Source organism: Danaus plexippus (genome assembly GCF_018135715.1).
Source record: "Danaus plexippus chromosome 13 unlocalized genomic scaffold, MEX_DaPlex mxdp_15, whole genome shotgun sequence".
Taxonomy (NCBI): Eukaryota; Metazoa; Arthropoda; class Insecta; order Lepidoptera; family Nymphalidae; genus Danaus; species Danaus plexippus.
Window position 1 is genome coordinate 3,631,703 of NW_026869849.1, and position 15,719 is coordinate 3,647,421.

General features: G+C 32.9%; 2 protein-coding genes across 2 annotated transcripts; one reads left to right on the forward strand and one right to left on the reverse strand.

Moving 5' to 3' along the window:
* The first annotated feature begins 942 nt into the window (after positions 1 to 942).
* LOC116770041 (mediator of RNA polymerase II transcription subunit 1) lies at positions 943 to 9,759 on the forward strand. The gene is made up of 13 exons (XM_061527660.1): positions 943 to 1,334; positions 1,936 to 2,069; positions 2,323 to 2,446; positions 2,568 to 2,684; positions 3,028 to 3,166; positions 3,291 to 3,537; positions 3,605 to 3,734; positions 3,811 to 3,933; positions 4,175 to 4,355; positions 4,763 to 4,997; positions 5,362 to 5,549; positions 5,889 to 6,291; positions 6,363 to 9,759. Exons 1-13 carry the CDS (start codon positions 1,176 to 1,178, stop codon positions 8,932 to 8,934), a joined length of 4,752 nt encoding a protein of 1,583 aa, XP_061383644.1. The 5' UTR covers positions 943 to 1,175; the 3' UTR covers positions 8,935 to 9,759.
* Positions 9,750 to 11,133, reverse strand: LOC116770441 (uncharacterized). Its single transcript, XM_032661917.2, has 2 exons — positions 10,726 to 11,133; positions 9,750 to 10,449 (listed from the first exon to the last, which is right to left on the reverse strand). Exons 1-2 carry the CDS (start codon positions 10,736 to 10,738, stop codon positions 9,851 to 9,853), a joined length of 612 nt encoding a protein of 203 aa, XP_032517808.2. The 5' UTR covers positions 10,739 to 11,133; the 3' UTR covers positions 9,750 to 9,850.
* Between the last annotated feature and the right edge of the window lie 4,586 nt (positions 11,134 to 15,719).

Below are 15,719 nucleotides of genomic sequence, written 5' to 3' on the forward strand. Positions count from 1 at the left end.
AACAATCAAAGTGCAGTGGATTCCAGTGGATTCGGCCAAATATATAGTCTTTTTTATAGATAGTACTTCTAGCCTTCATGTAACTAAATAACATGTTCTGGAGTGACTCATTGAAACAATACTTACTTCTATTTTTTGATTACATGTTTAAAAAAGAAAAAAAAACATTCCTATTTATGTATATAAAAATGAAACGAATCAATAACTGTTTTTTATTTCAGTTGAAACTAAATTGGTATATTAAGATTATTAATTTTGTTATCAATTACATTTTACGTTATAAATTTATTGTTTCACGTTGATGTGACATTTAGAAATCCAAATCAATAAAATAAAAAAAATACACCTTACTAACAGACAGCTACTGTAATAACTGTGTACGCATAGATGAGGCATAGAAAGAGTGAATTAATATTTTTATTATTACAAAATCAAAATCTTAACATTATATAAATTGATTTAAATAAAATCGTTGTTAAAAGTTAAATAATGCAGATTATCCAAAAAAATAAAGTATAGTCTGTCTTTATATACTTATCTACATTCTCAAAAAATACTTATTTCTATCACATTCAAGAATCAATTTATATGTTTAAATTATACTTGTCCCTTATCATTACTTATTTATTTAAGGATAAAATATTAAATGATATTACATAAAAAATACATAATGTTCATTAATATTCTTAGGATTTTGATATTAAAAATATTATTGTAAGCTTTGTTTAAATAAATTAACATCATTTGGGTTTTATTTCCGAACGCATTATATTGACTCAAAAAGTGGGAGCAATTGTGTAATTGAACCCGAATAAAAACATTGAACGCGTTTTTACATGTTATACTACTCAGTCACCTTACTTCGCAATTTTGTAGAGTAATGTCGAATCACAAATGGCATCGTATGAATGAAATTGACAATTTGACAGTTTGATTTCACTAGCAACTAGCAAGTAATATAATTGCAGGGGATTATGAGATTCTATTTCTGTGTATGAAATTTAGTGTAAATTTGTAATTAGTTCAAACAAGTATATAGTTTTAATCTTAATTTACTTATTAATTCTTAATTTATATACTTATTTAAATTGTAGCGACTTAATCTTGTATATAGTAGACATTGGTTCGTGTTATCAATTTTGTTTGTTGTTAAAGTGGATAAAGTTGTTCTGAAGATGACAGAAAATAAGGCTTTAGTGATGGCGACTGTAAAAGGACAATTAGATAAATCTAAAGAACTCCAAAAAGAGATACTTATGGAAAAACTTCGATCGAAAACGTCACAGTATAAAAATTTAAGTGAAACTTCCAAAGCTGTTCGTATGGCTTTGTTGGTAAGTTGGCTTGTTTTGCTTGTATTGTTGATAAAATAAAAGAAAGATCCTGATTAATCTTAGCACTATTAAATAAAATTATCATGTATACTCAAGTATGTATTCTCACAATTTTTAGTAAAATTTTGAATTGTGTAGTAGTTTTTCTCTCAATAAGGATTAATTATTTGTTTCAATGTTGTTAGCAGAATTCATTTCAAAGATTTACTTTCAATGAAATTGAATTGAATGTGATATGATTTCTATTGAACACTCATTACCATATGGAATAGTCATTATATGGACACAACACACACATTGCAAGCATTAACACTTTAAGACTCATTATTATATTTATTCTTCATCAATCACTATAAGATAAACAACAAACAAATAAAATGAGAATGAAGAGAAAGGTGATGAATTAATTATAAGATTAAAACTAAATCAAACCATAAAAATTATAACTATATATAACTAGATTCTTAAAATAAATATTATATTTCTGGAAGCATTTTCTTTCTATAGTTCGTTAACCCTAAATATAACCATAGATTTGCTCAGCACCATGCCATTTTTAAGATCAATTTTTAATATAGAATGTTATAATCAATACTTTCAGGATAAGAGATGGGCAGTGGATAATGCGGATCGTATGATTCTACAGAAGTGCTTGGATAGCTTACAACATTGTATTAAAGTCAGTTCCCTGCAAAGCCTTATTGAAAGACTGGAGTGTCTGTCAAGACAGCTCGGGTAAAAAATAGTCTATAATTATGTCTTAAATGCTATCACATTTACATTATTAAATTAAAGTTTGAATGGAATGTATAAAATTAAAACTGGATAATAAGGTGCCAGGTGACATTTAGAAAACTGGAAAACAATGTTCTAGAAGTCTCTGGCTGGAATTCTTCTCATGTCAATGATTTTTCCTTAATTTTTCTAATACAGCTGTGATGTTGTAAAGCTTTTAATTAACCCATAGAAATGTATTGCTATTTTTCAGACTGAAATTTGTTGTGGGAACATCAGGTGTTAACTTATTTATATCTTCAGATATGTTTTATTTGGAAATATTAGTTGAATCATCGGGATCTGTGAAAGATGTGAAGATACACCATGAGGGCAAGGTTAGTACAGATAATTATACATCAAATTGATAGTATGTAAAGAGAGGCATTTATTAGCAAATTTTATTTATTGTAAAGAATTACATTTGGGCTTAGTCTGTAATTTTTCGTTATATATTAGATTGAGCAGCAAAGTTGCGAAGAGCTGGTGCAGTGTATATCACGTGGAGACTTCGCCGACTTCACAGCACAACTGGAAGGACTGACGGCAGTTTATCAATTGAATGCTGAAAAGAAAGTAAGTCTTCAATAAACTACTTTAGAAAGTTTTGGTTTCAAACACTTTGATTCAGTGTAAAATTTTAACATTTAAAAGTAATTATTTGTATTTAAATGAAACTAGTGTTATTCGGATTTACTACGCGGATTTTATTATTTAAAAACTACATAATCCCGACGTTTCGGTTACTTTGCAGCAACCGTGACCACGGACAGACGAGGTGAGACACAAACAAATAATAAAATCCGCGTAGTAAATCCGAATAACACTATTTTCATTTAAATGAATACTCGCGAAAATCTTAGATCTCATTAATTATTTGTATTTGTTTCGTTTTAATTTGTCTTGATTTTGTTTATAGGTTAAATGTAAAGCGTTCAGTGCTCTACAAAGTTTAGAAGAAGATTTATGTACGTTGAGACAGTTGCAAAGTTTCATTAAGGATCCATGGGCACAGGTCCATAAAAGCCCTATAGGGTTTTTGCAGAGACGGCGAGGAGGTAATAATTCTAATTAAATGCAACTGTTTCTTAATATTATACAATTAATATGTATTAATTTATGAAGTTGTTGTAACATTTTTCTATTTTATATTGGTTTTAATACGAAGTTTGTATGATGCAGGTCATGCATTGCGTCTCACCTATTTTGTGTCGCCGTATGAGCTTCTGGATAAAGAGAAAGGTTTGCAGCCCTTGACAGTTGATTTACTAACTTCTGGTAAACCATCTTCATCAAGCGGATTGGCTTCACTTGTGTCACCATCTCATACACCTATAGGACATTCAGCCACGGTACTCTTAGAAGGTTCTGCAGCCAATAAGCTCCAACTATCACCGATCATTGCTGGTGGACAGCGACCAGGGAAAGGGTAAGTTGAACCAATAGGATATATTTTTGATATTTAATATAGAACTTTAAAAAAATTTCTGTTTTAGGAATGGTCCAGTGTATGCACAGCTTGTTCCACAGAATAGTGCTATGTTACCAGCATGTTTCACTCTTAAATTATCTCAACCCACTCCCATGTGTGCTGGTCTTGCCAAATTGATACACGCAACTACAGATGTGAGGGTTATATATATGATTTTTGTATTAAAGATTTGTTAATGTTCCTTTTCATATAATGATGTCCTGTTTTTAGGTTGAAGTCGCTGGTGATTGGGCTAACGCTAAGCCTATGTTGGGTCTAGTGGCCCAACAAGCTTATAATAAACTTGCTCCCGGTAAAACAGTTGAACTAAATCTCAGCAAAGGACTCTTTGTTGTAAGTTAATATTTAATTAATAATTTTTAAAGAATTAATGTATCATCATCATCATCATAACAAAAATTAGTAATTATTGCCACAATAACTAATTAAAATAAAGCCAATATAGAAAATAAATATATATTTATTGCAGAACAGGATCACCTTACAACTTGCAGCGTCCTTAACTGTCTCGAGGCTGTTAATTCGGGTTTTGACAAATTATAACAATTCTATCATCAGTTTCTCATCCCCACAGAGTCTGCCGGAGCAGTGGCAGTGTTACTTCCTATGTGAAACGCGAGGCTTGGACGGCTGTATGGTGACCAGCGTTCCCTTCACCCATCCGAGTCACGTGCCACCCCTACTGTCTGTGCTGAGGCAACAAGCGCTGTTTAACGCGTTACTCGCCAGCTGCGTCAGGCTGCAGACTAAACAAGGTCTTATAACTACAAGCTAGTGATGTACCAACTTTCAGTCCGTATCTGAAAATATCTGAAAATAATTACGATTCGACGTATGACTGCTACCAATTATTAAAATATTTCAAATATACATAAGAGCAACTGTGTTCAGATGAACAACTATTATCATCTGCTGTTCCACCCTTTATACAATATGATTAAATTCTTAGACGATTCTCTCAGTCTTGTATCATCCTTAATCTAGTACTCAGTTAACTATTTTGATCCAACAGATATTTTCTATTTGATTTTGTTAATATAAATGTTAAATTGATAGCATATACGGTAACATGGATATATTTTCCACTAATACTGTACAACTACAAACCCTTCTCATAGAGCATCAATGAGTCATAACATTAGTTTTCCTTCTCTCTCTACAGTGATGGAGTTGGAAAGCGTCCTGATGTTCGAAGTGAGCGCCCTCTCTTGGCAGCATATCTCAATATCTCTAGAACACCCTGTAGATGAGAGTATGGCTACAGTGGAACTCGACCTAGCCGATCCAGCGGCTCCCCGCGCCTCGCTTTACACCCTCAACTCACCCCCCAGAGATCATATAGATGACTATATAACGAAAGTACTACAGAAGAGCCACTCCATACCAGTGACACTGAGGTATGTTTCAACTTCAATACAGTCCATGAGATATCCCAGTAGTCACAGGTTCGAAATCTGATCTTAATTTGAACTTGTCACTCCATATAAATTTATCTTTTAATGTTGCTCTAAAATTAACATAATTATAGATATAGTAATTGTTATCATATTCAACTATCGATATTAAAAGTACCTTTTTGTGTTTAAGGTGATAATTGGAACTTTTTGTTATAATTCCATTTTGGCGACTATACTCAATAACGTAAATATATATTTGATTTAAAATACATTGTTTTTCCGGTTAAATCAAAAAAAAGTTGAAAAGCCATTCGTTCGTAGTTGGATGGCCATGGAGTTTTTATATAAATATAAACTTTTTCAGGTCACTTATAAAAATATGGGAGCGTGAACGAGCTACGAAGCAGATAAATGGTAGCTACTCCGCTTTGGAGTCAAATTTTAGCTGTGGCCTGGGGGGCATCGACCCCGGGGGTGACGTTAAACACGAGCCCGGTAGTATGCATGGCCGGGCTATGTACCCTGCCAATGTTAGCCACCCACATCAGGGAGGTTAGTAGCTATGACATCTAGCATGAACCTGTCTTCGATCATGATAATGTTCAATATCACCACATGAGTTTATTGCCCACCACTTCTGAAGGTGCTTCATCCAAAAAGTTCTAAGCAAACTTGTCTTAGGGCATGTCGGGTTAGACAAATTATGTTTCTAAATAATCAAATATAGGTTAGTTGTTTCTGTCTGCCTTTAATGCTTTATATTTCTTGGGCTACAAATGAGGGGTTATGTAATTTTTTCAGTGTTTGTATACTTTTTGGTATATTTCACGACTATTAATTGTTTTAATTGCAAGGTACTAACGAACAAATAAATAAATGTCCTGTTTATAGGTACATATCTTTCGGAACAGCAACACCACTTGTCTATGATGTGTCAAGACAATCCCAGCGATCTAAAACCCGCTAGTTCAGAAGAGCGAAAATCAAAAAAGCGTAAAGTGGAGCCAGGTTTATGGCCTTCTGGCCAAAAAAAGGGTAAACCTGGTATGAATGATATGATGGACTCCGATAGCGAGAGCGACAATTCAGATGGTTACGGCAATGAAGATGACACTATGAACAGCAATTCAACAAATGATGACATAGAGGGTCCATCGTCTGTGTCCCAGAATGAATTCGCTTCAGACTTAGAGTTGTACGGTATGGACACTCCAGACGCACTCGGCGGACAAGAAAACAGAACATCGTCTGATATGGACAACTCCAACGACGGTGATGTCGAAGATATAATCAGGTATTGTACATATAATCTGATACATATGATCGTCTGAAAGTGTCTAAACTTAATAAAAAATTACCTTACAGGAATTCTTTTCACAAGTCTGAGCACAAAAGGCAAAAACTTAAAAGCAAAGATTCGGAGTCGAGAAGAAGTACATCGTCGTTACTGTTGGACCTGACTGAAGGAAAGTCTTACATGCCTTCCTCTGTAAGCATAACTCCTATAGGATCAACTTCATCGAACCCCCCCAGTTCGGGATCTGGGTCCAATATATCATCAATGTTATGTCTGGATAGAAGACCCGGTATAGAAATTATACCCATAACAGCAGCTCCACCGGCTGCTCTGCCCAGCTCTATAACTATCACGCCAATAACATCTTCGCAGATAAAGTCACTTGATGATAGAATGAGATCCGACAAAAAATCAAGCAGATCAGGCGAGGAACGCAGTAAAGAAAAGAAAAAGAAGAGGCGTCGAGACGATTCTATGGGCCCGCCGGAAAAGATCCCACCCAAACAAGATCCTTTAACCAAACCTGTATCCGTAAGTATTAAACCCACTGACGGTTCTCCAATGCGTCCGACTTCCCCAAACTCCATCTTGAGAAAATTTAGTCCGAGTCCCACACAAGGCAGGTCTGTATCTATCTCCAAATCACCAAGTCCCAGCAGTGTTAAGGGCATGGGAAAACCATCAGGTACGTCCAGCCACCACAGTAGTCCTAGACACTCACCCGTTCAAAACAGTCCAAAACATTTAACAGGGTATTCGAGTCCAAAAAACCACAGTATTTCGTCGCCGAAACATAGTTCGTCCGGCTCGGGCAAACCTAGTATGTCAACTTTAAAATCTGCAACTAGTGGCTCCCCTTCCGGGAAATCCAGTGCGACGGGTTACGATCTGTCAAAAAAGTTATCTAAAGAAAGTTACGGTTCCAGTTCAGCTACCTCTCGCGACAAAGAAAAGAAACATTCCAGTTTATCTTTTTCCAGTTCCGATAGAAGCAGTCCCAAATTAAAAAACCCAATGAAATTGAAACAGTTAGAAATAACCCCAGTCTCTTGTGATAGTCCCGTAACCGAGCCTCTGATATCCCCATCTAACATAGAAGTAAACAAATCTAACGCTCCAAGCCAAGCCCGAAACAGGAAAGGTTCTCTCAGTGCGGTAATAGACAAGTTAAAATCTGCTCAACACTGTGGTGCTGAATCAGAAATTACTATAAAATCAAGTTCAAGTAGTAGTAGTAAATTTTCTGACCCAAAAAGCAGTTCTAGTAACGTTAAAATAAATGAAAGTAAAAATCAAGAATATATGGTGAAACCGAGTCTTGATGGCATGAAGATAACAATTAACAAAACTAGATCGAAAGAATCGTCGAGCAGTAGTTCGAAGTTAAATTATTCGAGCTCAAGTTCTAGCAAACAGTCATCACCCCAACTCACTCCGCCCAGCCAAGGTTCGCCTAAAACTCACACCGGTCTGAAACCCGGTGTCATAAGTGGACCCGCTTCAAAAAAAACTCAAGTTATGCAGTCATCCAAATCTGCTAACATAGCATCAGGCTCCACACCTACCAAAGCCAATTTGAGTCCATCCGAGCAGTCCGGCTCTAATAGCAACAATACTCAAAAAGTGCCTTATACCAAATCAAGTAGCAGTTCCACTGGCATCAACTTGTCTTCGAAATCAGTATCAAAAAGTTCCGGTTCACCAAAAAGCACAAGTTCAGATCTTGCTAAAATTATGAAAGAACGAGAAAAAGCTAGAACAAAATTTCTTAGTAATTCCGAAAAATCTATATTTACTTCAAAATCTGAGCGTCACTCGAGTCCAAGTAGTTCTAGAGATGATGTAGACGGTGACAGATTTAAAAATTCTAAAGACGCCAATTTCCTAGTCGAAGGTTTAATGAAGCCACTTGATACTAGTAAATTTCAAATACCCAAATTGAAAAATCAAAATACTCCCGATAAAAACAGTCCCGTGTCGCAGTATGACAGCCGTTCCATGGTTAATGATTTTTCCCGATCCGTAGATCAAAGTAAATATCCATTTCCCCACTACGATAACTCGAACAGGAATATAGATACCATGCAAAAATCAGTATATCCCCTCAATGTGCCGAAACCTTTATTAAACATGGGTGGTATAAGCCCGAAAACTATAGTGGCCGGTAAAAGTGACCAATCAGAGTATTCCAAAGCGATGTCAGATAGCATAGCGAAAGGAGAAAGCCCACAACGCATTAAAGATGAAGTGAAAGAGGGTTATTCGGGTGCATACCCATTGATGCCTTTAGATTTCAAAACGGACATGGCCAAGGGGTTTCCGGCGCCGAAGGGAAGTTCGGAGGATAGGAAGGGGGCGGATTCTTGTATGAAACCACCAGCGAGTGGGACGGTGGCTCGTAGTGGCGCTACGACACCGCAGGAAGCTGCAGAAATGTTACTAGACTTCTCATCATCATCTGGTAGTAAAGTATCGGGTGTGGTCTCAGTCCGTCCAGTGTACCCGGCCTCGCCAGCCTTATTGCAATTAGCGAAGAGTCCCGCCTCGTCACCCCTCGTAGCTCCTTCCCCCCATTCCAACTCTCCTTGCATCACCGACGACGAACTCATGGACGAAGCCCTGGTGGGCCCCGGGAAGTAAACATCGCGTATACCTTAATTTATAATTGTTACTTAAATATTCATAACGTACGCTATATATCCATGAGTCTCTTAAATATTGTATTTTTATATACATATATGTATTTGTATGTTGATATTTCAATTGTAAGAAATTATTGACTTAATATTAAATATTACCATAAATAATGTTTAGGTACGTTCAATTAAATCTAAACGCAACAAAAAATATTCTTTTCCTCTTCACGTCTTCACCTATCGGTGCCTTAGCTAACCAAGATGTCTCTAGTGTTGATCACCCGAGGCATTTTACATAAACGCCATAATCTTTTACTATTTGAACTCATACTGCACTAAATATCTTGAAAAACGGATATTGCATTCAAATTGTGTAAAAAGTTGCCACAAATTTCATGTTCTTCAAACGTTATCTGTAAGGACCAGCCAAAATACATTCAATTTGAATTTGGAATACTTATTAATTTTAAAACCGACGTAGTTCTCAAATCTCTTTGTATAAGATATTATGAATTTATTGTTACGATAATTATTATTAAAATTAAGTTTTCTCTATTGTATTTAAAATTGTCACATTATGCGCTAGGTGTGATACTTAATTGTAAAAAAAAAAGTATAATGTTTTTCTAAATGCCATTGAAATTGTTATTAAAAAGTACCTACGTATTGTGTTCTATATTTTATTATTAATTGGTAAGCGAATAATTATACACAAATAAGTTATTACTTTCTATGTAAATAAATTGTATACTTAAAATTATTTTTAAGGAATCGGTCGATGAGGCATTCATATGCGAATAGATTAAAAATATCAATAAATGTATTAAAAAAACGTGAAAATGTGTTTGTGTTTTATTAAAATTTATTTTTTCCTGTTATCCTATACAATATTAATATGTTATAATTCTTAGTGATTTAAGTTAGTAAAATCGTAGAGAGCTTGGACGATAATATTGGTAGTAGGGATAAAAGTAAAATCGTCTATAAGGATTGTAGGTATACGGTCTTCTATAATACCGTCTTTTTGCTTGCATGTTGGGATATTTTTTGCGATTGTTCTTATGACGCCTAAAAATCGGAATGGGCACGAATCCGGAGGCTGTGTCCATTAATTCGTTTGGATCTTTGTTTACAATATCACTGAAGAAATAGTCTTCTTCCTGCATAGGGACGTATTGGTCATCAAAATTCATGACATTATTTCCCTGAATATCAAACAACAATGATTCCTGTAGATCACAAGGTGCCTCAGTGTTTGTTGTCTCAACACTTTCTTCAATAACAATATTCACGAAATCGTCGTTATTTTGTTGCTGTTTCTGTAATGATTCAACGCTTATATTATTCACATTCTTTTCTGTTTCATTATTGTTTGCAGGTCCTTCTTTGTGATTGGTTCCTGAGTCATTACTTTCTGACAATAGTAATTTCTTATCGCCATCTTGTATCAAGACAGATTCCGCTGCAACGCTACCGAGACCCAATGCAAGCAATAAAATTATATGATTTTTCATTTCTTCTGCAAGGAAACGTATTGATTGAAGTTAGAACTGTAATGTAGAATTTGGAGAGGATAGACCTTTATATTACATTCAAGTAGGCCAAAGAAAGTATAGCGTTATTTAAAAGATAAATATTTAAATTCCTAATTAGAGGTGGTGTTCGGTTTGGTCTACTGTTTGACCTTGTGGTGTCAATTTTATTTGAGCCAAATTGTTATATATTGTGATATAAATATACATAAATAAATTAAGTAAAATTTTCCTTATTTCAAATCAGACATAAAAATACTTACTTAATGATTGCATTTCACATATCTTCTATTCGGTTGATATCCTCTTTGCGCTGGATTGCCTCGTCTCTGTGCTCTAAATCTGTCATTCCTTTCTCTTAACTTCTTCATAGCGAAACGCGGCAAAAATGGGTTCTGAGATTCGGCCGTCTCCATCATCTCCCCCTCTGATATTTTTGACAGCGAATCATTCTCCGCGGGCCTCGATCGAACGTTAACGAAAAACATAAGAGAGATCAATATGAATACGCTAAATAGTTTACGACTTAAAGCCATTGTACAATATGTAAGGATATTCTAATCCAGTGATACGAGTACGGAAACTGCGAAGTTTAATCCGTGTTTAAACTGAGAGGTCTCGGTGTCGCGTTTTATAGGATAAATCATGACACTGGTGACACACATGTATTTGTTTACAATATGAATGTGTTTTAGGAAACGTAACGGATCATGAAGACTTCCAATTATCGCGTCCCGGTTCGTATTTATAGTGCGATCCTGAAATTTAGAAACGGTAAAATGATTCACAGTAGATAAATTCATATTTTTCGAAGGTATAACATTAATATTTGAGTCTTTTAAGTACTTTTTTCGTTTGTTATATAAAATAAATGTTTCGGTACTTCGAAAATTAAGTACAAATAGACAATACTTATGACATATTTTGTGTGTGAACAAACTTACAGATCAATTTAAAACTTAACTATGAATTGAAATTATATTGGGTGTTACAGTAACTAACTGTAACAGCATATTGAGTCATAAATAAACGTTGATAAGCATGCCATTAGCCATGTATCCTTTATTAAGCCAAATAAACAGTTTCTCTGAATTAAAACATTAAATCGAGTTTTCTTTGAAATGTTAACGAAAATAAACGCTATGGTCATTCGGTTTTATGACATAATCCACCGTGAATTTAAAAATCAAGAATGACTTGAAAAATCGAAGAATATAGAATGACTGGATAATATTCTGATAACATCGCTTCAAATCAAGTGTATCGAGGATCCTTAAATGATAAGTAGTTTACAATCAATCATTATGTATAATAAATAAAACGAGACTAAATCAACTCTGATTTACAAACGGGTTTTATAACGACATAAGTAAAGCGTTTGGTAAAATATATCACTTAATTATATAAAGTCTATTTTAAGAATAAAAGAATAAACGTCATCTGGTCAGTAAATGATATTAAAAATAAAAATGCCTTTTTTTAACAACAAACTACGTCTTATTAAGGCACATGTTTAATAGGTACACTTTAATCAGAACAAAATTTAAATAATATACCTATGCTCGAATTTAACATATAACATTTATTGAGAAAAGTAAAAAAAATAAAAAAATATATATTTTTTATTTTTCAGATTAATAAATCGGAATAAGTTTTGACTAGGCGGAAAATAAATATCGGTCTAATGGAAACTTCTTCGGTAAAACATTTAATTAATTGATAACCTTTGCTCGTGACGTCAGTAAGAACTTAATAGATTAAATTCTGTAGAAAGCAAAGAAATGCTAAACCTATACACTATTAGACGTAGAATAGTTTCACCTTACAAAAGTCTGTGTGACGACTTACAATACGTCAACTAGCAAGTATTATAACATTTTTAAGATACAATAAAGTTAAAACGTTCCAGAATTCCAGTGCGAATGAAGCCATAGTATAAAAAAAGAGTTAAAATTAAAAAACCGGAACAATAGAAGTATGGTTAAGAGAACAATCAGCGGTTCTCGTACCGAAAAATACACTTAGAGTAATTGGTAAAGTTAATTGTATTATTACGGTGGTTACAATATAAAGTAACCAATTATTAACAAACATTCATCCAACGAAAATGTAAAAAAAATCAAAGCCAAACTTTTTAAAGTCTTATGAAAACTTGCCCTTAAATCTTCATATGACAATTTCAATTCAACAACTGCAAATAATTTTCTCTTACTAAACATCATTATTTATTGCCAAATAGGGGTCCATGTTTCATAAATCTAGTCAATACACACTAAATTCCATGACCAAGTCCAAATATGTAATGATAATTTTTGTTTATCAAATTATTTAGTTTCAAACGATTTCAAACAATTTAAATTACTAAAAAAAAAACCATCGTGAATTATTTATTTTTTGACCTAAAATTTCTAATTTGAAATTCGATTTAACTGACTTAAACAATAGTGATTTTAACTGACTTAAACATATTATATGTAAAGATAATATATAACCTTACCTACTCTTATTTAAAAAAAAATCTAGAAAAAATAATACTTTGTTTGATAGTAAGTATGTATATAGTTTCAATAATGTAACTTTTATCTTAATATTCTTAACGAGAAAACGGTTTTTCTTTCAAAAAATACAAAATAATTTTCCTCCTTGTGTAGATTAGACACAATTCTTTATTTTTCTATCCAAATGTGTTTCACGTTTTATAAATAAACGAATTGGCATCTCCGCAAAATATTACGCAACATATTCTACTGAATAAAATTTAATACGTCAAAGTAGTAAAATGTGTACGTTAATTAAATTTAAAATCAAAAATCATCGCGACTCAATAAATAGAATTTTGGTAAGAAATATACGTTTTCCTTTTAAAAATATAACGTTACAAATTTGCCCTTAAATATCGTTTCAAGTGTTTCAAAACTGATGTAATATTGTTCTTATTTTAAATGCGCCAATGATTTCATGTTATCATGTATAATGGCTGGGAATTTTAATCTTTTTTTAAATCAAAATTTTCACAATGGAATATTCATATAGGGACTTATTATTAGTGCATTTATTACAAGATATAGTTAAATAAAATTGAAAAGATTCAATGGTATTATTTCAGTTTTAAAGCCTTAGAATTAATTATTTTTAATGCCATTATCAATAGCTCATATAAGGTCACTCTATTGAATTTATTTATCTGCCTTTATATCTGATTAAGAAAACTGTCAAATAGTATCTCGAACGGTACATTTAAACGGCCCTTATATATAAAACATTTTAACGAGACCTTTTCATGTTATCGCCTTAATCTTGTTATCACAAGGCTATGGTTTTATTAATCAAAGTCTTAAATACACTTGAACCAGTCATTTCTCTCAATGTCTGACCCTTGGACAACTTAAAATGTTGGAGATAGTGTCGTTATATCATAGAATATAACACTGAATTCTTCCGAAAATAAATGTGGTCATTTCGCTCAATACTGTCAATGACTTGTAAGATAGCTAATGAAAAAAATCATACAACATAAATTTATTTGTAGGGAAGAAGTGTAATTTCGTTGTAAAAGTTTACATTAAAAGTAATAAAGTATATATGATACAAACAACGAAAATGCAATTTTTTAAATTTCTGTCTGCCTGTTTGTTCCGGCTCATCTCTACAACGACTTGATCGATTTTGAAGGAAATGTCAGTAATATTTAGGTAATATCATAACTCACAAGGAAAATTTCAAGTTAATTTTTGACAGACTTCAAAAATAAGAAAGTTTTTAATTTAAATGAATATTTGTCACTCTGTTAGGTACTCTTTATATGAGCACACTACATACGGAGGATTTGCCTTTTCTCATTCCATTATCTACATCAATATTCAATACTATAAAGGGAGCAGATTTATGAAAGTGAAAGTAAAAAAAATCCGCATATATTGTGTGCAAAACTCATGGTAAACTTACTGAACCTACATTCAAATGGTCCAAATTAAAAAAATATACGTCTTTTGTTTCAATCCTAGCAAAACATCACGCAATATTATGCTAATATGATAATGGATAAAATATTAAAACGATATGTTTGTAACAAGCAAGTTATTGAATATGTATATTAATTAAAATTTATATTTATTTGCATATTTTCTAAGAGACATTTTATTTCTTATTACGTCAAGTCACTTAATATTGTGTCATAACTAGTTAGATACAGGCAAATACTGCGACAAGCTTTCATAAAATTTGAATTGTGCAATAGGTACATAGTACTTAATTGATAAGTTTGTTTTAATTAAAAGGTTATTTTTATATTTCAGATCAATTAAATAAAGGCTTGTTTTAAAAAGTTTTTTTTTACAGTTAATTTATTTTTTAGTTATTCTTCATTTAATTTGATGCATCATTGCAACATGGTCGTTTTCCAGTTAGTCTTCTTATTTCCTCTATTCTTCTCAATGTTCTTCGTATTCTCCTGTGCAACACAAGCCCTTTCGTTTGGTATATCGTAGTTATGCACAAAATAATGCCTATCATCTTAAGTTGTTCACCACGTTGAATTTGAAGTGGCGTGGTTGTATTTCTCGTGTTCTTGTCGCCAAGATCTTTCATTTTTTATGCATATTGTGGTAGAGCCCAAGAAACAACTAGTTTGCATATCCCGCTTTATTAAATTCAATGTGAGGTCGTACTATTTTTTCGTTCTACTTAGCCAAACCCTTTAATTTGATATCCATATTTTGTTAGTGTAGAATACATAACGAGTCTGCCATATTGTATAATCCGCCATATTGGACTTAGAATGACATCAGATAGCTAAACATGCAATGTCATCGAAAATAAGCGTGTATACAAAATTTCAGCTACATATGTTAAAAATAATTGGGTTGAAAATTAAGCTACAAGATTCCAACCAGATAAACATATATTCATACATTTCAAGTTAAATAAATACTTGTTACAGACGAAAATAATACGTTTTCACCTCAACATATTATAGCGTCGTTTCAAAACTACTAATCATGATTTAAGTATCCTGTCATACATTTATCCAATATTTTAAATAATTTATATATACCAAACAATGACTCTTGAAAATTAACCTATATCTAATAATCGCATATCTGAAGTAAATATTATCCTATATCTATGTATGTATCACATTTATATCATATAGAGTAATTAATTGAACATGATTTAATATTACATACATATTAATATTTTTTTTTATCCAGATATACGTCTAGACCACAGTAATGATGTTTTCAGCCACGGACACAAT